General features: G+C 46.4%; 1 protein-coding gene across 10 annotated transcripts in view; it reads left to right on the top strand.

The window, feature by feature from the left end:
• LOC144768485 (uncharacterized) overlaps positions 1–21,950 on the top strand; it is a 255,027-nt gene that overhangs the window by 23,113 nt on the left and 209,964 nt on the right. For 5 of the 10 annotated variants that reach the window (XM_078652180.1, XM_078652183.1, XM_078652181.1 and 2 more), the window contains one exon: positions 1,670–1,768. The exons of 4 other annotated variants lie outside the window; for them this stretch is intronic. In XM_078652180.1, the coding sequence (XP_078508306.1) occupies positions 1,670–1,768 (99 nt within the window). Of the gene's footprint in view, positions 1–1,669; positions 1,813–21,950 lie in introns of those variants that run through there. One more of the 10 variants, XM_078652190.1, reaches the window with a different exon arrangement.

Raw genomic sequence — 21,950 nt, 5'->3', positions numbered from 1 at the left:
AAGGCATGAGCACGTCATCAAGCCAGTAGAATATGAGTCTTTATTTCTTGCTTATGCACATTTAGGGTTCATGTGTGCCGAGAAACTGTTGGTGGTTATCTACATAAATAAGTTGGAATGTACCTGATCAGTGGAAGGTTGTCTTGACATATTGAAGTTGCCTGTGATATCCCACAGTACGGACTGGCATGAGAGCAAGAGCATCTTCGTAGTCGTGGAGCTTCATTGTCTGTCCTTGTAAGAGCTCCTGACCCTGCAGCACTTGTCTGTAATGTGCATGTTTTCCCTTCACCAGTCCCATAAGGATCAAGTACCAGTCATATCCAGCCCCCCCCCCAAATATGGTATTCAAATATTTTGCTTGAAGAAGATCAACATGATTGAAATACCCTTTGAACCATCCTTCTAGCCACTATGATTCTAAAGGTGATCTAACATAGTGGTAGTTGCAGTTGTGGTCAAGCCCTAACAATAAATCACCAGTTCCCAAACAGACCTGGTGACACCAATGACTATCCCCAATGTCTTGGGTTCCCCTGCCAATTGAAAATCTTAACTGTGACCAATACCTCCTGAAAAACAGGCCCACCGATTCCCCGGAAGATAAAATTGTCTCATGGGCTAAATTAAGGATACATCTAACGTCTATTGTTGATATTTGCGGTTGTACCACAGCCTCGAAAGTGGCCATCACCTCCTTTCTTTCTGTATGCTACCTTTTAAATGTTTCATTTGCCTACAAAAGTCATTTCCTTTTCAGTGATAAAGCACGGACTAAATATTGATGTGATCAAGTTTTATTTACTGTTTTACTAACTAGCTAGGTTTTAGGCCGCCACAGCCTCCCACAATAAGTCTTTTACATCAGCCTCACCATTTGCATTCCACCATCCTTACACAGTTATGATGTTTTTCTCATCGCCAGAAGACAGGGATAGACTCTATTTTGGAGTACTCTTTCCTGGATGTGGTGCTTTTCGTTTGTTTTTACATTTCCGATCTGTTTTCTGAAAACACTGAGGCCACAAGACCCTTGTTGGCAATGCTTTACAAGTGTGTTGATCACCATCCTTGTGTCTGGGCCCTCTAAGTGGTGGGAAAGCACTCAGTCGCAGATATCTGGCACTTGCGGCACAGCATCGCCTATCGTCATGGTACGGCAGAGAAGCAGCTGTCTAGTTTAGCAGAGTTTTCTTTAATACCTCCTTCTCATCAGTCTCCTTCTCCTGATTTGTCTGACATGTGTGGGGCCTCAGATCTTTAGCTGTCTGTTCACAAACTGCATTTTGCAGTATGTTCAGTAGTGCTACAATGATACTACTGAAGTACTGTAGCATGCTATTAAACTTTTTATATAACAATTGTTAAATCAAACTTGTTTTAAATTGAATTAAACAAATAGGTTTGAATTAAATTTAGTGAATAATTCAATATAAAAATGGTAGTGAGTGTTGGGCTATATTCCTAAATTATTTAAAATATTTATAATCAAATAATATATTCTACTTATTTGTTAAACATATACTTTGAGTGAATGTGCTTTAAAATGATTTATGTATTAGTTTTAGGTTAATAATGTATATTTCTGGTTAATGTACATTCGTAATTCACATGAAATATTTTGAAGAATTATTAAACGTTAATATTTTTTACGTATAATTTACCATAGGGAGATCCCACCCCGGTGCCAGAGACCTCTGCTTGCATGTGTCCTGTCAATCCTGCATTGCAACTAGTTGTAAAAAGGGATTTTGCTGCTTCAGTAAAGGTATCTAAGGATGACTCTATTCTTTCGACTTGTAGCTTAGATAAGTAAGTGATAGATTTTAAAATTGATATTACATTTTCAAATTGAACAAGCCTAGGAAAGAAACCCCGAAGGCTGATTTTATTATGTCGCTCAATCTAACCCTTCAGCCTGTTGTGTGTACTGTAACCCCAGTTTAAATTCTGCCCAAAAAAGCAAAAGTAGAGGCAGGAAACAATACATTTTCTGACCCAGAATGTTGTCAGTTTCTCCCCATCAGACAATTCGAAACGGTTGTGCAGAAAGTGATATGTGAGCCTTTTCTTCCAGAGAGCATACATTTAAGTTTCTATGTCTATAAGCTGTTTGTTGGACAAACGGGAAACCAGAACGTTTGTGTATGTTTTTGTTAATGCTAAGAGTTTTGACTCTTACACTTATTTTACAAATCCAGTTGGTTTAAGGTTCCTCAGCAATAATACAGTAATCTAGTATTCAAAAAGATGTATTCCACAGATAGTGATGCTTCCTTCGACCAGATCATCTATCTTCCTGTGGATCTTAGCGGTAGCGTTTATATTAGGGTACCAAAATGCACCTGACCATACAACCATGTAAAAGAACATCCAATTACTTGAATAAATTCAGTCTACCAGTCTTGCTACTTTTGGGCTCTTTTGATAGTTTGTTCTTTCTCAGTACTACTAAACCAAGTCTGTTAATGGGGCTGCTTATTTTCGGGCAATCTGTAATGACTTGTTGAAGGCCTCACAAACTTGCCATTTCAGAAGGTCATAGCATAATGTTGTAAAAAGATGATTCCTTCATTATTCTGGGAAATCTCCCAACACAGCCTGCTGCTGTTGGCACAGAAGCCTTGGGGCTTCGTTCGTCTATATTGGTCTAAATGAAAGTGTAGGTGAATCTTATTATTATTATTAATGGAGTTTTGTTAAGCGCATGCTACCCGGAGGCCTCCGAAATTGTTGAAATGCTTACCTTTCTCTTGAGCAAAGCAATTCCACCACAATTATGCTGTCTTATAATTTTCAGATTGGAGCAAAATTAAGAATACTGTGGAGTGTTTGCCGTGCAAGTAAGGGTTTTTCCTTCAAGGGTGAAGAAAGTTGCCATTCAGAAGCAATAAATTCACAAACACATGGTGACCCATGCAGCGATAGAGATACACTGCTCGGTGTTTATGTTCTGAGATTACAAACTCGGGACCTTGTTGCTCTGCTTTGACTTTCAAAATGAGGTTATGAGCCTCCCTTTTGATGGAAAGACCGTTTATTCACCTAGTTAAGTCCTTGAAAAATATAAAATGAGAGCACTTGCAGCTAAATCTCATTCTTTAGTCCCAACCTACAACAGGACAGGAATCAGCCTTCTCTAGCCTTATCACTAAGATAGGCTTTGCAAGGAAATCAATCTGATAGATCTGTCTGTTCAAAGAAGTGCAATTTTCGACCCCGTCAAAAAGCTGCTAGCCTGTCCAGTGTCACAGTTGAAAAAATCAAAAGATCAGCACAACTTCTCTCAAGGTCCTCAGTTCCTTCCTTTTCAGTTGTTCCAGAAGCACGTCACGGGTGTGAATTAAACTTTCCTATTTTTAATTGTGTATGCATGAGAACCTCTCAAGTGTGACCAAACTAAAGAGCACTGGAGCACTGAAAATGAGCGGGAGCACTGAGTTTTGATTTAACATTTTTTACTGGGAGGCAGAATATTTGGTTTGTTAGTGTTGGTTCTTATCAAGATGTAGTGCTGTCAGAAGGTATGAGTTTATAGATATGATTAAAACTGATTTGATCATGTGTAATCTTATTTTTGTTTGCTTTTTTGTGGTGCTCCTGTTCATTCCCAATGTCTGCGTCTGATTATCGTGCATTTAACTGTTCCTCATTCCCCACTTAACCCCTTCGGCGCTAATGACAAGGTCAGCTCGTCATGGGCGTAACCTGTGCTACGCGGATGACGAGCTGACCTTGTCACGTAACACGGGTTTTTGCGAATCGCAGCGCGCAGCGGGAAAACTGCTAGCGCGCATGCGGTTAATGAACTGGGAACTGCCAAAATGCGGCTCATTTTAGTGGGATGTACCTGGCAACTTTAAGGAAATTATGCTCTATGGTCAACTTCTCATTAGCAAATTATTACCATAATCTGAGTAGCTACCCTCTCACCTTAGGAATGCTGTTTTCCCCAAAAGGATGCCATCATCACTTTGGAGGCCAGTAGGGCCTGTACCATTTGTTGGTGAGAGGAGCAGTTAAATTAGCTTTACTGGGCATTACAGCAGAATGATTTGAGGCTCTTGAGGCAAAGCAATGTTGTATGTGTAATCAATCATGAACAACACCCTTAAATATGTGCAGCAGTGTGCCCAGCCAACATCTTTCTTATTTCAGTTTGTCCCAGTTGTTAATTCTGGAAGGTCCATAGCACCATTATGGTTGAAGTTTATAGACCGACTTTCTACTTTGGGCACTCTTAGCCATCATATATATTCTAAATAAACTGTCCTCCTGTGGATTATCTGTAAAATCTTCTTGGTAATTCCTCTTCCTTTCCTTGCTGATAGGGGTTCCTATTGGTCATCTCACTAAAAGAAACTGATACAGGTGCGATACTAGATCCTTTTCTCCATCTTTTGCCTAAATTCACCTTTAAAAGTTGGTGAGCTGTGTAGTTCTTTTGTAGATGGTTATGAGATCCAGTGTCTGATATTACCTAACTATAACTAAACATTTTTTTATTCCGAAAATGGGGAGTCCCCTTTCATCTTCTGGGACGTTTAATAATATTTTTGTAATAAATCTCACATTTTGGTGAATTTTTCCCAGACACAAATCATCTATCCAGAAGGTCTGGCCTGAATGCCAATTTAACGCCAGTTAAACCCTATCAGAATGAAGTGGGATGGATATTTGATAAGGCCTTGAGGCTAACCTTGTCCTGGGTCGCCATAGTTGCTGGGGTCAAGTGAACTGTAAATTCCCTTGGATTGTGTTTTTAAATCAAAACCCATAAGACAGCGCAGCTGCCTGGTTGCAATAAGACTTCTTGGGAACATTCTAAAGCTTCCCTGGGAATGCATTCTGCCCATTGCTTAGCATAGGCTTTGTGGTTTGTAAACTCCCATTTGCTTGCTCTCCGTTTGGTGACTTTATTTGTTTTATTCTGTCTAGCATGTCTTGGTCTATCCAATGGAGCATAGCATGTTAATTGTATCTTTCTTTGAGCCCTTACTTTCTGTAAGCAGGCCTTTAAATTTTGTTCCTATCTGATTATTGTCACATTTGCTGTGCACACAAAGACCGAGGTCCAATGTCAGGCTGTTTTCAGAGGTAGCTATGGTGTTTACTTTTCTTGTTCAGACGTCAAAGTGAGAATTTATGTAACAATATTGCTGGATACTGGGAAAGAAAAGGTATTGCACTCACACACAACAAAAGTTAATCAGAGCACATTTTTCAGAATATATCAGACTCTAAAAGGTACAAATAAAAGCATTTTTTGTGTGATTCTGAGGTGTGTCAGAAACATATATTTTAAAATGATCAAAACAAATCATTGCATTAGGTGACGATATTTCCACCAACTATCGTTTGTGCGCTGTATAGTTTTATAAGTAAAACTGTATGTGACAATGTGATGGTCATTTCAATTGAAAATGTGTCGTCTATATTAGCAGTGCCATGCATACTCCACTCTGCAACACTCCTAGACACTTTACTGCACTCCACTCTATGCCCCTTTGCTCCTCTCTGACTCTGTACTCGACCCTGCGCCATTCCATCCTACGTGCCACTCCAGGGTGCCACACCATCCCTCGTGCCACTCCACTCTGCGTGCCACTCCACCCTGTGCGCCACTCCACCCTGTACACTCCACGCTATAACTCTGCACTCTGACACTTTACTCCACTCTGTGCCTCTTTAGGACACACTACTCCACTCAGAGTAATTCCTTCTATGCCACTTTACTGCACTCTACAACACTCCACGCTACTCCACGCAATTCCTTCTACTGCACTTTACTCCAATCTGCAACACTTCACTCCAGTCTACTCTATGCCACTCCACTCTAATCCACTCTACACCATTCCACTGCATGCCATTCTATGCCACTCTACAATAAACAATGCCAGTCCACAGTTCGGTGTTCAACTCCAATCTAAGTCCCTCCACTCGGCACCACTTCTATACACTTTACTGCACTCCACTCAACCCTACTTTGCTCCACCCTGCGCCACTCCACCCTGCGCCACTCCACTTTATGCCGCTCCACTCAACTTTACTACTCCACTGTAGGAAACTGGGGTATGATGCAGTGAGGCTGGTTAGGCTTTACTATGTAAAACCTTGACATTACCCCCAAATAGGTCCTTTGGATTCAAACTAATAAATCCCTAGCTCAGTCCTGCTAGTGTGGCACAGAACAGTCAGGCTTTACTAGAAGAACATGTGTTAAGCATTTCAGAGTACCAACTAGAATGGTAAGTAATTGATGCGACTCGAAAGAAGCTCAACACCAATGTACAAAAATAGATCAGATTTTTATATAATTTTGGACAATCTGATGAGTATAATCGGAGTTAAGGATTTCAAAGGAAAAAAACATTTGTGCATTTAACACTTGCAAAATGATAACATTGCGATCAATGGGAAAACACACTAAGAACACTTGGGGCCAGATGTAGGTAATTTTCATTTTCCGATTCTTAAATACCGACTCATACCGAATCGGTATTTCAGAATCGGAAAATGGTATGTAGGTAAAAATTCGTTAAAACTTACCAAATCAGAATGACTCGGTATCTCATTTCGGTATTTACCGATTCGGTAAATTCCGATTCGGAAGTATGAAAAACGACATGTGAGCCTGCCAACCAATCAGGGACACCCTACACACCCCACAACCAAGGCCCAGAGAATCCAACCACTCAGAATGAAGCACCCCTCCCCAGTACCTGGGAGTGGCCACACCCATGCAGGTGCACACCAACTGAACAAACAATTGAGCTGAGGTGAGAGGAGCTGAACATCCAGAGCCAAGCAGTGCAACAGAATGGAGTCTCATAAAGGGCAAAAGGATGGTGGGGAGCGCAAAAGAAAGATAAAGTTCAGCCCAGCAGAACTTCAGGTGGCTGTAGAAGAAATTGTAAGTCACTACAACCAAATATTCGGGAGACAGTCTCTGCATGTTACAGAGTCTGTGAAGAGGAACATATGGCTTGCCATACAGGGCAAAGTGAATGCCATTGGTGTGACCCACTGGGAGATCGAGGACATCAAAAAGCGATGGTATGACCTGCGCATCATAACCAAGAAGAAGATTGCTGCGCAAAAAAAGGATGCTGGTGTGACAGGAGGTGGCAGGAGCAAAGCACCAAAGCTGACTGAGATGGAGGAGCTTGTTGAAACCACCATGGAGCCAGAATGCATCCATGGGATTGGAGACCTGGACAGTACAGCAAAAGCAATAAAGAAACAAGGTAAGAGGCATGTACCCTAATCCACAACCATTAACCTGAACCCGTACCCCACTGTGTAGAATCATTACACTGCAGAACAGCTCATACTTGGTGCCAGCAATGCATCATGGTAGACGTAGTCATGAGTACATACATGCAATGCATACACCACAAGACTCAGCAAGGCATGCCATACACATCACCAAACACACAATGTACACTGTGCAAAGGTGTGTAAACGATTTACTTAAGAACTACACACAGGTGAACAACAACATTGACCCTATGTCAATTTGATTCCACAGGAGAGTCCTCACGCACTCCAGCACCAGCAAGGGAAGAGAGGGCACCAGCAACTAAGAGAAGGGAAAAAGAGAAAAAAAGCACAGGTCACAGCGCTGTAGAAGGAGGCAACAACAACACCCAGGAAGCCTCATCACCAGAGCGAGCCTCAACACCTGTCCTGCTATCCCCTTTGTTATTTGGATCTCCTGAATTGGTAAGCACACCGCTTACACCCATAGCAACGTCCAGGTTGTCCATGCAGGGAAGGGCAAGTAGGCCTGATGTGCCCCCTCAGAGGATCTTGCAAACCTCTGATTCAGAGGATGAGGATGTTGTACATCAAACAATTGCACCTGTGGCTGACAAGGCTAGACCACAGATTCCAGCAGGCGCTCCGCGCACCAGTGTCCTTGGCAGGAGGGCACGTGAGGGTGGCAAGGGGCAGGAAGTAGAGAGCGTCTTCTGTGGCCTGGAGGCCACAATGGTTAAAGTACAGCGCATGCAGGCCAAGGCACTGTTGGCCGTGCATAGGCATGTGCGCTGCATGATCAATAAAATGACAAACATGGACAAGGGAATAGGCCACATAGCATGTAGTTTGGAGGCAATTTCAAAGGGGATAACAGACATCTCCACATACATGGGTGTACAGTCTGATAAGTTGGACAGGGATCAACTACAGCGTCGCAGGGAGCGGCAGTATATGCAGCCGCAGTCAAAGGCAATGAACAGATTTGCTACAGCTACGTCACTACTGTGCCGACGCTCAATATCCATGCAGGATGCAATTGTGCACTGCTGCGCAGACTTGACACGGGGCATGGGAGGAGTGACCTCTGTGATGGAGCAGATGCTAACCACTAACACAGGCAATGCTGGTGATACGGGTGTGGAGGAGACAGAGGGGTCAACCAGCAGGAGTGGCTCCAGCACTTCTGTACCAGAGGTGCGCAGGAGCGGCAGGCGCAGCCATGCTGAGTCAGGCCCCAGCCGAGATATTGAAAGCCAGGCACATCAATCGCGCAATGTAGTGCGTGGACGTAAGCACTGAACAATGCCGAAGATCCACACGACTGCACACAGTGACGGCAACTGAGCACAAGCAGTCATGGAAATGGACTTTGATGGGCAATGGCTTTTCCTATGTAATGATGATGTAGTGAATATTAAACTACACTCGTCAAACACTATACCTGTCTATGTGTCATACATTACATAGAAATATCGACGTGTAATTTCTGTCCGTCTCAATCTTCCATCTGTTGCTGCTGGTCCTGTTGCTTGGGGGTCTGCATGTTCTTGGTCATCATCAATGTCCTCGTGATGTGTCACCTCCACCTCTGTGCCTTCTTTGGTGGCAAGATTGTGCAACATGGCACAGGTCACTATTATCTTGCAACACAGGATGGGGGTGTACTGTCGAGCACCTCAACTCTTGTGGAGGCAGCGGAACCTGCTCTTGAGGAGTCCAAATGTTCGCTCCACTACGTTGCGAGTTGACCTGTGTGCCACATTGTAACGCCTTTCGCCTCTGTTAGTTGGGTTGAGGTACGGTGTGAGCACAAAGGAACGCAGGGCATATGCACTATCGCCTGAGAGGGAATGAGAGGTCCATGAGTTACATTCACATGACACATACATCTGCCATTCATTTCAGGGTGTGTTACACTTATTTACCTAGCAGATATCCATCTCCAAAATCTCCAGCAACAAGCCGTGTGTATATTCCGCTGTTCTGGAAAATGTAGGAGTCGTGCGTGCTCCCAGGAAATTTGACCACTATGTCTGTGATGATGTTTCCAGCATTGCATATCACCTGCACATGGATGGAGTGCGTTGACTTACGATTTCTGTAGATGTGTTCAGTGGCTGCAGGTGGGCATAGTGGAATGTGGGTGCCATCTATGCAGCCTATCACATGCGGGAAGTGTGCCAGTCCATAGAAGTCAGTTTTTGTTTTGGCAAGTTCCGCAAGTGTGTCAGGGAACCGGATGTAATGTTCCATTCTCTGCGTCATGGCATCCAGGAACTTCCTGAAAAATGGGACAGACAGCTCTGGGATACACCACCTACTGCAGCAATCACACTCTGGTAGCTCCCAGAGGCAAGCAGGTGTAAGCTACACAGCACCTGCACATGGGGTGGGATGGCGTGGGCCCTGGGTGTTGGGTGATCCAGGTATGGGTGGAGGTCCCTAATTAAGTTCATGATGGTTCTGGGGTGTAGCCTGTACCTCTGAAGTATCTCGGGCTCAGTCAATTGGAACAGGGTGATCCTCTGCCTGTACACCTGCTCCTCCCTTCTCCATACCCTCTCACCTGCAGCCTGTAGCCTTTGCCTCCTCGCAATCACATAGAATGCTACCATTCTTGCAACACTGTTGCATTTTGGGCCCTTTTTTATAGCCTGCACCTGGTTACCACCTGCTTTCAGTCCATGGTAAATACCGACTCTTAAATACCGAATTTCATTGAATTCGGTATTTTTGGCCTTTCCTACATCTCGATGGGCATTTTTTACGAATTAAGAACTCGGTAAATAAGGAATTGGTAAATACCGATTCGGAAAATATGTAATCGGTAAATACCGATTCGTTTTTTTACCGATTCATATTTTCCGATTCGGTACATTTTTGACACCTACATTTTATTTTCCAAATACCGGTCGGTAACGGCCGATTTTACCGATTTTGGGCCGTTACCGACCGGTATTTGCCTACCTGTAATGATTTCCAGGCTGGTTCCGCAGGAGCGTCAGGAATCCGGAGAATAATCCTCAGCCTTCCCCTACGGCCTTTCGACTCTATCAGACTCTAGAGTATCGAATGGCTCGCCAGGGGAAAACAGGGAAACAAAACATGGAAAGGTTGGGGGAAAACAACAGGTCTTGGCAGTGGACTTCGGAGTGGACAATTGGTGATAAGGCAGGCTGTAAGGGAAAGCGTATATTACAATCTGTACTAGATGACAATACCATGTATATATGTACATACGAACATCACATACCACAATTAATCGTCTGGACCTTGGGACATGTGCAGATGGGTAGAGGAAGGCGTTCGTTATTCTGTACTCAACAAGACAAAAGACAATAAGAACACTATGCCACTCTATGCTAGCATGTGAAGTAAATGTTATGTAAATCTCACTCTATTTTCTGATGGAAACTGGATGAACATCCCTTTCTTCAAGGCTGGATAAGTGTGTGCGAGTCTCTATCGTGACGTATGTACAAGGATATCTGCCATATAATAATCACCATTAGTCATCCACTCTTGTAATCCCCAAACATAATGTAATCAAAAGCAGCGCAAGGCGCTGTTACCGTGATTCTTTGCAGCTGAGCCTCGAAGACACACCACACTCTGGTCCACGCAAGTGCCCCAAATGAAGTATTCAAATCCCAAGGAAGGGAATAATAAGGGGATTCACACATCGGATGAAAGCTCCGGTCTGTGAACCAAAAAGGCAGGAACTCTTAAGCGGTACCCGCCGGATGGCGGGGAAGGACCCGGCCACCGGGCGGAGCACAGGAAAAGGGAAGGAAGGACTGGCTGTGCCCGGCCGGATGGCGGAGAAAGACCCGGCCACCGGGCGGAGCACTGGAAATGGAGTAAATGGAAGTGCAAACAAACACGGAACAAACGTGACCGTGTTAGCGAGGTCGGAAATTGCAAGAGACAGATTACGCTGACAACAAGATGAAGAATGTCAGGATACACTCGTAACTCTAAACAAAACGTCCCCAGAAGATCAGCCGAACAAAACATCCTCTCGGAGGAGGCAGGAAACCAAACAGGAAACAACATCCACCGGAAACCGGAAGTCAGGCAAAACGAACAGGGACAGAACCCTCGGAAGTACGGGCTAGACGCAAGAACGCAAAGCGGCGTTCTGTTGGTGTAATGCGTCTTTTATACTGCCCATGCGAATGGAGTTACAGATCGAGAGGGACACTACCTACATCTGGCCCTTGGTCGAGTCCATTGGAAACCACTGGGAGGTAATGTGCTGTGGGTCCCAGGAACCGTCTCCAACAGTTAGTTGAATTTTACCTGACTAGAGTGGGGCCCGGGTGCAGAGTTGTCCTGGCTGGCCCTGCTGCTGAAGTGGAAGCTGCGGGATTGTTGGTTTTAACACTTAGTGCTGGTGAAATGGATGCAAATAATCGACAACTAGCTGGTGAGGCGTCAAACAAAGATAGGGGTAGCCAGACTAGCCACTAACAAGCCTTGGCAGCAGCAAGCTCAGTCTTGACTTATTTCGATGTTCTTGAGTCCTGGGGAAAATGGTAGCTTCCTGAAAGTTGCTGGAGAAAAGGGCTATGTTTCCCACAGTGCACTAGATCATTTACCTGTGGCCGATCCATCGGCAGGCCCGATAGCCAGTGATTTTTTTGGTTCGGTGATTGTGATTTGCCTGCGGGCTGCAGGGGACTAGTACCTCTAGTCCAAGGGAGTTCTGGAGTTGCCTTTGGCTTGCAGAGAGGCTTCTCCTTCCTGTAAAGCTGGTGACTGGTCCAATACGAGCTGTGGTCCTGACTCCAGGCCACTCCCCACACCGCACGGCTGCCCTGATCTGCATGGGTCGCTGCCCCACTGCTCCACCGGTTCGCCCCTGGTAACTGTGTTCCTGTCCCCCCTGCACTGCCATCATTTTCCTCCCTGGTAATTGTAATTGTATTTTCGTCATTGGAAATTGCTTTTTCATCATTTGTATTTGTATTTGTGCTATTGTACTGTAATTTTGGCACCCCTTGCGGCCCTCTGTGCCACCCCTGCTCCCTGCCGCTGCTCCCCGTGGCCCCGCCTCCTTTTCCCTTCTGTACCACCTGCCATTGGCGGCCCCGCTCCCGCCTCCCAGCTGCTCCTCCCTCCCACTTCGCCTCTTATGGAGGCCGCGCGGCAGCCGCGCCGAGCAAAAGGCAAGCCCGTCCGCGCCTGGCCCCAGCCGTTGCCAGGACACCCGACTGAGATACGACACCGCCACCCTCACCACACTCAACACAGGACGACCTGCCGCCTGCCACGGAGCCACCCCGAGGCGCATCCACGTACCCTTTACCTGCCAAGCATGCAAATTCACCTGCCTCCGAACCTGCACCCCGCCCACCGAACGCAGCAACGACAACAACAACCACCTCAAGTGCATCCTCCTCAACACCCGCTCCGTCCACAAACACACGACACCGTCACCCTCACCATACTCAACACAGGACGACCTGCCGCCTGCCACCGAGCCACCCCGAGGCGCATCCACGGACCCTTCACCTGCCTAGCATGCAAATTCACCTGCCTCCGAACCTGCACCCCGCCCACCGAACGCAGTAATGACAACAACAACCACCTCAAGTGCATCCTCCTTAACACCCGCTCCGTCCACAAACACACCATCAAACTCTGGGAACTCCTTGATACAACAGCACCAGACGTCGCCTTCTTCACGGAAACCTGGATGAACGCCTTTTCGGCCCTCGACATTGCCATAGCCATCCCGGACGGCTACAAAATCACCCGAAACGACCGCGTCGACAAAGCTGGAGGAGGAATCGCCATCATCTATAGGAACACCATCAGCGCCACGACCAATGCCGAAGACACACTCACCGCCTCTGTACACCTACACTTCCAGATCCACACCGACCCCCAGACCACCCTCAGAGGAACGCTCATCTACAGACCCCCGGGCCCACAGACACAATTCAGCAAAACCAGCGCCGACTTCATCAGCCCGCACGCCCTAGCCTCACCAGAGTACATCCTCCTAGGGGACCTTAACTTCCACCTGGAGAAAAACAACGACAACACCGCCACCCTGCTCGGCAACCTCGGACTCCAGCAACTGGTGGACATGCCCACCCACCTTGCTGGCCCAACGCTCTACCCCATCTTCTCCGCCAGCAACCACGTCTCCTTCAACCACTCCACCAGACTACACTGGACCGACCACAGCTGCATCCACTTCACCTTCGAGAAGACCACATCCCACCACCACACGCTACAGATCCCCCGCAGATGCTGGAGCAAAGTCACCACAGACCAGCTGACCTCATTGCTGAGCCAGAACCCACCTGTCGACACATTGATGTAATAATTTGTATGTATTTTTAAACTGTTGGTTACTTACTTCGAATCGCGACCCCTCACCTAACACACCTACTGCTCACTTCCTGGTGGCCTCAGCCAATCGGCCTTGACTGGGTGGAGCCTGGAGGCGGGCTGTCCCGGCTTAATGCAGTACCTCTCACGGGAGCATAGCGGACGGGCGCGCCGAAGGCACGCTAAAGGCAAGCCCGTCTGCGCCTGTCCGGGCCCAGGGGCCAGGAACTCTGGCCAATCTATTATTTATCCAGCTAAGGCGCTCAGAGAGTTGCAGTCATCGGACATCTCGCTATCTACAGGTACGCTTGAGCTCATTTCACACCTGGTCATCTCTCGGAACGCGCAGAGTCCCTGGGTAAGGAGTGAGTGTGAAGTCACCCGCTGTTCCTCTAAAACATCACCGCAGGCACTAAGCAATGACACACCGCTTCGGGTGCCCTATCTCTCTATGGTGAAAGACCAGCTAGACCTATTTATCCTACTTACTACGGATAAACCAGATGTCTTGCTACTAACTGAGACATGGCTTACGTCTGACTCCCACCCGGACGTTCTGGCGGCCCTTTCCCCGAACTACTACATCCTTAATGCTAACCGATCATCTAGCCGCCCCGGGGGAGGGGTAGCAGCCATTATACATAAAAATTTAAATGTATTACCATTGCCTCGTTGACGCTGCCTGGGGTAGACAATTTAGTCCTCAATCTTGAAACTGAGGCAGGTGCTCTCGCTCTTGTATTGCTCTACCGCCCGCCCCCCCCCCCCCGTCGATGCCTTCGTTCCTCATTTCCCTGAGTGAACAGGTAGCTGACCTGCTGACTCACCATACTAGACTCGCTATTTTTGGCGATTTTAATTATTGGTTCGATAACGATCAAGCTGGACCACATGCCATGGAATTATTTGAAATTATAACTAGCCTCAATTATTTTATTTTATTTATTTATTTTAAAACTTTTATAGCGCGCTCTATTACCACAGGGTATCCTGGCGCGGTGAGTAGTGTGACCTCATGAGTGAACAAATCTGAATCAAGTCTGTTATAGCGGGGCATTAAAAAGATGGGTCTTGATATCTTTCTTAAAGACAGTGATGGTTGGAGAAGCTCTAAGGTGGAGAGGAAGGGCATTCCAAGCATGAGCTGCCTTAACTGAGATAGATTGGCCTCCCAGGCGTGCATATCTATATCTGGGAACAATCAATTGGCATTGGTTGGCCGATCGCAGAGCACGATTGGGGATATAAAATGAGAATCGTCTCTGCAAATACATCGGACCTTGACCATGAGCTGCTCTAAAGGCCAGCACAAGAATTTTGAACAAAATGCGGTGTGGTACCGGGAGCCAATGCAGGCTACGCAAGTGGCTCCGCACACTCGTCCTCCTAGGGAGCGAGAAAAGCAGACGTACTGCAGCATTTTGTATCACCTGAAGGCGATGAATCATATACCCAGGCAGGCCGCTAAATAAGGCATTAGCATAATCGAGCCGAGACAAAATCAGGGCTCGAAGAACAGTTTCCTTAGCAGCCCTGGGGAGGAGAGGGAAAAATCTTCTCAGGGTTTTCAAGGTGCCAAAGCAGATGCCGGTTAATTTTTTTACATGGTCCGAAAACTTCAGGTCCTGGCCGAACCAGACCCCCAAGTTCTTAGCCGGGCCTCCCATTGCACTAGGGCAGGGTAGGTCAGGGGGCCAGATCTGATCCTTGAAGTTAACAGGGAAGGTGCCAAAGAACAAAACCTCCGACTTGTCTTCATTGCACTTAAGCTGGACTTGTGCAAGCCACCGAAAGACTTCTGACAAACAAAGCTGGATAGCTGATGGATCCAACACACCCTTAGGCCAGGTGAAAAGTAGCTGTGTGTCGTCAGCATAGGCCATTATTTTGGCTCCCAGCTGTTCCGCCAAAAAAAGTAGGGGGGTCATATAAACGTTAAACAATAAAGGGCTCAACGTAGACCCCTGCGGGACTCCAGTTGTCAGTCTCTTTGGGGCTGAAGAATGAGGAGGCATCCAGACCTGCTGAGTTCTATCGCTCAGGAACGATATAAGCCAATCGAGGGCCAGTCCAGAAATGCCGACGGCTCCCAGTCTCGCAATAAGCAGGGCATGGGGCACCGTATCGAAGGCAGCAGAGAGGTCCAATAGAATCAGGACCGCTCTGCCGCCCCCGTCCAAGCACTCCCGAACTGCCTCTGAGACCTCGACCAATGCCGTCTCGGTACTGTAAGCTGCCCTGAACCCCGACTGAGCAGGATGTAGGGCGTGAGAGGACTCGATAAAATTATCCAACTGTTTGAAAGCCACCTTCTCACATACTTTAGCCAAAGCTGGCAGCAGTGAGATAGGCCGGTAGCTCGATGGAGTTGATGGGTCTAAACCAGCCTTTTTTAACAGCGGGAGCAGCTTTGCCTCCTTCCAGCTTCGCGGAATCAAGGCAGTGGAAAGGGAGAGGTTGACGATCTGGGTCACCTCTTGGGCAATGGTATCCACTATCCCTCCCAAAATCCTGGCAGGACAGGGGTCCGAGGGAGAACCGGACTTTAAAGCCACCAGGATTTGCCGTATGTCAGATTCCGATGCTGGCTGGAAGGCAGCAAACTGGGCCTCTGGACATCGTCTATCAGGTGGAGGGTGAACAGACGAGGTCAAAAAGGTCTTTTGAGCCGCTTCCAGGTCCAGCAAATTTTTTTAATTTTGTCCGTAAAATAACAGGACAGTTCTTCACACCAAGGTGCAGATGAAGGAAGCAGAGATTGGGCGGCGCAAGGCGATAAAAATTTTTGGACAATAGAGAAGATCTCTTTACTGTTGTTATCCGCCTTCTCGATTCTGTCTGAGTAATACCTGCTTTTAGCCGCCTTAATCGCAGCATAATAGTCCTTTTGTGCTACCCGTAAAGTCTTCTTATCGGCCGGCAAATAGGCATGTCTCCATGCTCTCTCTAGTTTCTTACAGACCGACTTCTGTTCCCGCAGAGCATGTGTGAACCACGGCTGAGAGGGTCTCGATCGCATCCGACGGATACCTCCCACATTAGTGGAGGCTGCGGAGCCGTTCGCAATCCAAAGATTGAATGCGTCAACCGCCGCCTCCATTTCCGTAGTCGGATCCGGGCGGGTGCGAGAGAGGGACTCAGTTAGTGACCCCAAGTTAATTCGTGGCCTATGTACCAGAGAAGGAATTTTTTTCAAGTCCTTATCTAGCTGCCAGGTGAACTTAATCAAACAATGATCAGACCACGGCATAGGCAAGGGGGGGAACATACTGATGTCAAAGTTGGTGCAGATCAGATCAAGAACGTGACCTCCCACGTGCGTGGGAGCGTCCACCCATTGAGTAAGGTGGGCCATACTAAAAGTCTCACTGAGACGAGTAGCTACAGTGGTGTTCCCTAAATCCTCATGAATGTTGAAGTCGCCCAGCAAAAGAAAACGGGGAAACCGTAGAGCTCGTGGCACAATTACCTCCTCCAGGGATCCGATAAAGTTACCAACAGAGCCTGGGGGACGGTAAACTAACGTGCCGCCTAAAGTAAAATGCGGAGTGAGCTCCAAACAAAAGTGGAGAAGCTCAGCCTCCACCAGCTCATCTAAGTGTTCACAGGTGAGAGTCCAATGATCCCGATAAATCACCGCCACCCCTCCACCTCTTCCCTGTTGCCGGTCAGCGCGGCAGATCTTAAAACCACGCGGAATAGCCAGCTCAACTACTGGCGCGCAGGAGTCGGTCATCCAAGTCTCGGTAACAAAAAGCAGATCGAAATCATTTTCTGCTAGTAGATCAAAGACCTCCGCCGTGTGGCGCACCAGTGATCTGGCATTGATAAGGCCCGCTTGAAAGCTCTTAATTTTATAGCTAGATTGGGTGGCCAGGGGTTCAGGGCTATTGAATTGGTAGTTGCAACAGGAGCAAACTCTGGACCGACTGTCCAAAACCACCCAAGTATGTGCAAACTCACAAGCAGGGGCATTTAAAGTCCTAAGATCTGCCGATGAGTACCGGAGTGCAGTAGGTGGAAAAGAATTAGAGAAAAAACTGCCAAGGGTCGTGGCCCTGTGCCCGGCCGGAGCACGGACGGGCACAGACGGGCCCTCCTTTGGCGCTCCTTCGGCGCGCATGCGGCGCGCTCGCTGCGCGCGTCCGCTGCGCGCACGCCTCATCATAGCGTTAAATACGGGCGGGCGAGCAAAAGGCTAGAGCGTCAACCCCGGTGCAATGCGGCCCCGCCTCACTTCCGGGGACCGCTGGGGCCGAACGCTAAGGGCGGAGTCCTAAGTAAAAGCTTCCAAAGTGCTAGGTGCAAGAAGGAAAAACGAAAAAGGGATCAAAAAGGTAGGAAGGGGATATTACTATGGGGGTATAGCAAAGTTCAAACAGTACTAGTTAAAAATACACACACAGTGTCAGCGCTATGAGGATGACCAATGTTAAAAACCAAATAGATAAAAAACGGCGATTAAAGAGCTAAATACAGCAGCAAACAATAGACCTGTGCAGTTTACAAGCGAGCTAAGGGCAAGATCATGCACTCGTGGGTCGGATACTCACATACATGACACAACATATCATTGCACTCACCCATATTAGTGATCATATTCTCGACCATATTTGGACTCCTAATCTAGTTTTATCCTGTCCGCTTATTTCCCCCTTTATCTGGTCGCACCACCACCTGATAGAGGTCACTATCACAATTGAAGGTAGGGCTAACGCCCCTATTTTAGCAGGCGGGTTGTCTCGCAAATGGAACTTCTATGACTCCCAAGGGTTCCTTGACTTTGTGACTAATACTTTTCCCATTATTGACCCTGAATCAGGTGTTGATTATATGGAGCATTGCTAATTGGCTGCAAACAGCCAGTGACCGGTTTGCCCCTTGCTCATTGCACCATCAGGATTCAAGCAAGCCGGGCCGACCTCGGCTGAAATGCCAGAAACCGGTCCCCGGAAGCTTGTTTCCTTCCCAGTGTAAGAATTGGCTTGGTAGTTTGGTTTGCCCTGTTCCCATCATGCACTGGGACAGGAACAGACTAATTTGCATATAGCCAGGTTCTGAACTGGGATGGTGCAGTGAGCTAAAAAACGGTGTTGGATCTAGCCCTGATCTCTTGACTGGGTGAGAGTATTCTGCTTAATTCAGAAACTCTGTCCATCACCACCCCTTGTTGTTAAATATTTTGTCCACCCTAAGCGTGGAAGGGTATCCTCAGATGTGAGTCCCTTGCTCATTGCACCATCAGGATTCAAGCAAGCCGGGCCGACGACGGCTGAAATGCCAGAAACCGGTCCCCGGAAGCTTGTTTCCTTCCCAGTGTAAGAATTGGCTTGGTAGTTTGGTTTGCCCTGTTCGCATCATGCACTGGGACAGGAACAGACTAATTTGCATATAGCCAGGTTCTGAACTGGGATGGTGCAGTGAGCTAAAAAACAGTGTTGGATCTAGCCCTGATCTCTTGACTGGGTGAGAGTATTCTGCTTAATTCAGAAACTCTGTCCATCACCACCCCTTTTTGTTAAATATTTTGTCCACCCTAAGCGTGGAAGGGTATACTCAGATGTGAGTCCCTTGCTTATTGCACCATCAGGATTCAAGCAAGCCGGGCCGACCTCGGCTGAAATGCCAGAAACCGGTCCCCGGAAGCTTGTTTCCTTCCCAGTGTAAGAATTGGCTTGGTAGTTTGGTTTGCCCTGTTCCCATCATGCACTGGGACAGGAACAGACTAATTTGCATATAGCCAGGTTCTGAACTGGGATGGTGCAGTGAGCTAAAAAACGGTGTTGGATCTAGCCCTGATCTCTTGACTGGGTGAGAGTATTCTGCTTAATTCAGAAACTCTGTCCATCACCACCCCTTGTTGTTAAATATTTTGTCCACCCTAAGCGTGGAAGGGTATACTCAGATGTGAGTCCCTTGCTCATTGCACCATCAGGATTCAAGCAAGCCGGGCCGACGACGGCTGAAATGCCAGAAACCGGTCCCCGGAAGCTTGTTTCCTTCCCAGTGTAAGAATTGGCTTGGTAGTTTGGTTTGCCCTGTTCCCATCATGCACTGGGACAGGAACAGACTAATTTGCATATAGCCAGGTTCTGAACTGGGATGGTGCAGTGAGCTAAAAAACGGTGTTGGATCTAGCCCTGATCTCTTGACTGGGTGAGAGTATTCTGCTTAATTCAGAAACTCTGTCCATCACCACCCCTTGTTGTTAAATGACATCAAGTATAGGCAAAGGTTGAGTAGCACACATCCTAAATAAAGCACATTTTATAGGTTCAGCTGGTAGAATACCATCCACTTTGCATGGTGTGAAGTGGAACCGTGGGCACAACTAATACAGTTACATAACACAAACTAATCTACAACGTAGACATTGTGTTATATAAAACAGGCTACTCTAAAGGCTGCCCAAACATTGAAACAGGGGAAACCACATTGCACTGCTAAACAGTTAACCATGTAAATGAATCGGAGAACATTAGTGACTGCAAGCAGCAAACAGCCTTGATTATTGCAACATTACTAGAACATATCTGGCATGACTTCCTTCGAAGCACAAGATAGATACAGTACGAGAAATTTCACTACAGAATGAATCCCATTTTGACTATTTCATTAAAAAGGAAAAACACTGAAAGGAGATAAACCTACATGAAGGATACTTCTTGTGCAACTTTTAAAAGCCACATTGTCTTTAGTTGTCAATACACATAAAGAAAGGCACAGTGAAATTTCCTTGCAGCCAAGTTAAGCTAACTTAAACACGCACAAATTAAAAAGTATTTTAATGAATAAATCTGCTCTAACAGGTGCAATAAATAGCATCTTCATTCTGACAAACTCAGGATTGTGGCCAAGGGGTTTATTTCTTTTATAGAGGATGCTATTTGGTTTCCAGGTTATGAACTTTGGAGGTCAATTGCTGTGGAAACTACTACCCTGCCTCAACCTCCTTAAAAGTCTTTATTTTATCCACCTGTAACTTTTTGGTTAGGTAAACTTGAAGCCTGGTGCCTGCATTTGGTCGCTTTCCCTAGCGGCCTATCTGCTGCTCAGTTATAAGGAAATAAAAAAACCTTTTCGATATTTTTTTTTCAAAAACTGATCTATTTCTGCTCGGTAAATAAGAAAAGGCACCCACGTCATTTTGAAGGTATACAAAAGGGCTAGCCTAGAAAATTACGCACCTGCAGTGCCTTTTTTTTTTAAGACATGCTTTACAGCATTAATAAAACCCTTTGGCAAAGCCAGTGTGTCCCGATGACAAGACATATTGTCTCTGCTAATGCTTGTTTGAGCCATATGTTGCAAGTTTATCACCAGTCAAGCGTCGCTCTTGTAGAAGACAAATCTCAGAATCGAAGTACTCCAGTTTTTTTAGGACATTTAGTCTTTTTGCTAATGCATTAGGGCTTTTCTCATCTAATCAAATATGTGGGGATGCAAAATGTATTTAGCTTCTTAGTTGAGGCATTTTATATCTCTCGAGCACCAACCCTTCTCTTTCATTACTAGTTTGTGGATAGTGCTTTGATCTCCACAGTACTCATCCTCCAAAAACTCTCAAAATTCCAACTCACAAACCACCAAAATCAAACATTTATTGCACATCCCACTCTCCCCCCCTCCCATGCCACATATTAAAAAAAAAAGATGTTCCCCTGTGCCAACCTTCACGGAATGCCTTCAGCAATACTACATTTTACTCCTCTGGAATGTAGTTTCAGGGATTTTGAGGTTTAGCTGTGGATAAATTCATGGCAATTAGCGAGGTAGAAGAAGAACCGCTACAGGATGAGGCAGGAGAAGCTCATGCTTGTTTGTAGATCAATACTTTGTGGTCGACAGTGTAATGGCCAAGGACAGGTCGATTAGGATGGGGATGCAGTGTCCTTGGCAGAGATAATGAAGGTATTGTCAACTAACTGATTTGTAATATGTATGTGCTGTAGAATGGTCTGAAACTAGATTGTAGTCCTGGGGTTATTTTCATTGTAGATTTGGTTTTGGAAATGCATAGAGACTACTGCATTGCTGAGTTTCTCCAGTGCAAAATGGTGGGTGGTAGACTGGTTGTCTGCAAGATCATCTGAATTCAGTGTGGGTTTCTTCAGTAGTGCAAAGATCTGTATTTAGGTTATCTGGGAAAGTTCATTGGTTGAGTGAGACATTGACAGTGTTAAGGAGGGGTATGATGGCATATCCATTAACGAATTTCACTGCAGATGAAGGTTGGAAAGTTGTCCTTCTAGGTGGTGTCCTTTAGGAAGTTGAAGATGTTGGCGAGGTCAAATTGTGAGAGAAGGTGAGATCAGTGTGTGAGAGAAGTTTGAAGATTATCC

This window comes from Lissotriton helveticus, chromosome 7 (genome assembly GCF_964261635.1).
Source record: "Lissotriton helveticus chromosome 7, aLisHel1.1, whole genome shotgun sequence".
In the NCBI taxonomy this organism is placed as follows: domain Eukaryota; kingdom Metazoa; phylum Chordata; class Amphibia; order Caudata; family Salamandridae; genus Lissotriton; species Lissotriton helveticus.
This window is presented reverse-complemented; position numbering and strand designations above follow the sequence as displayed.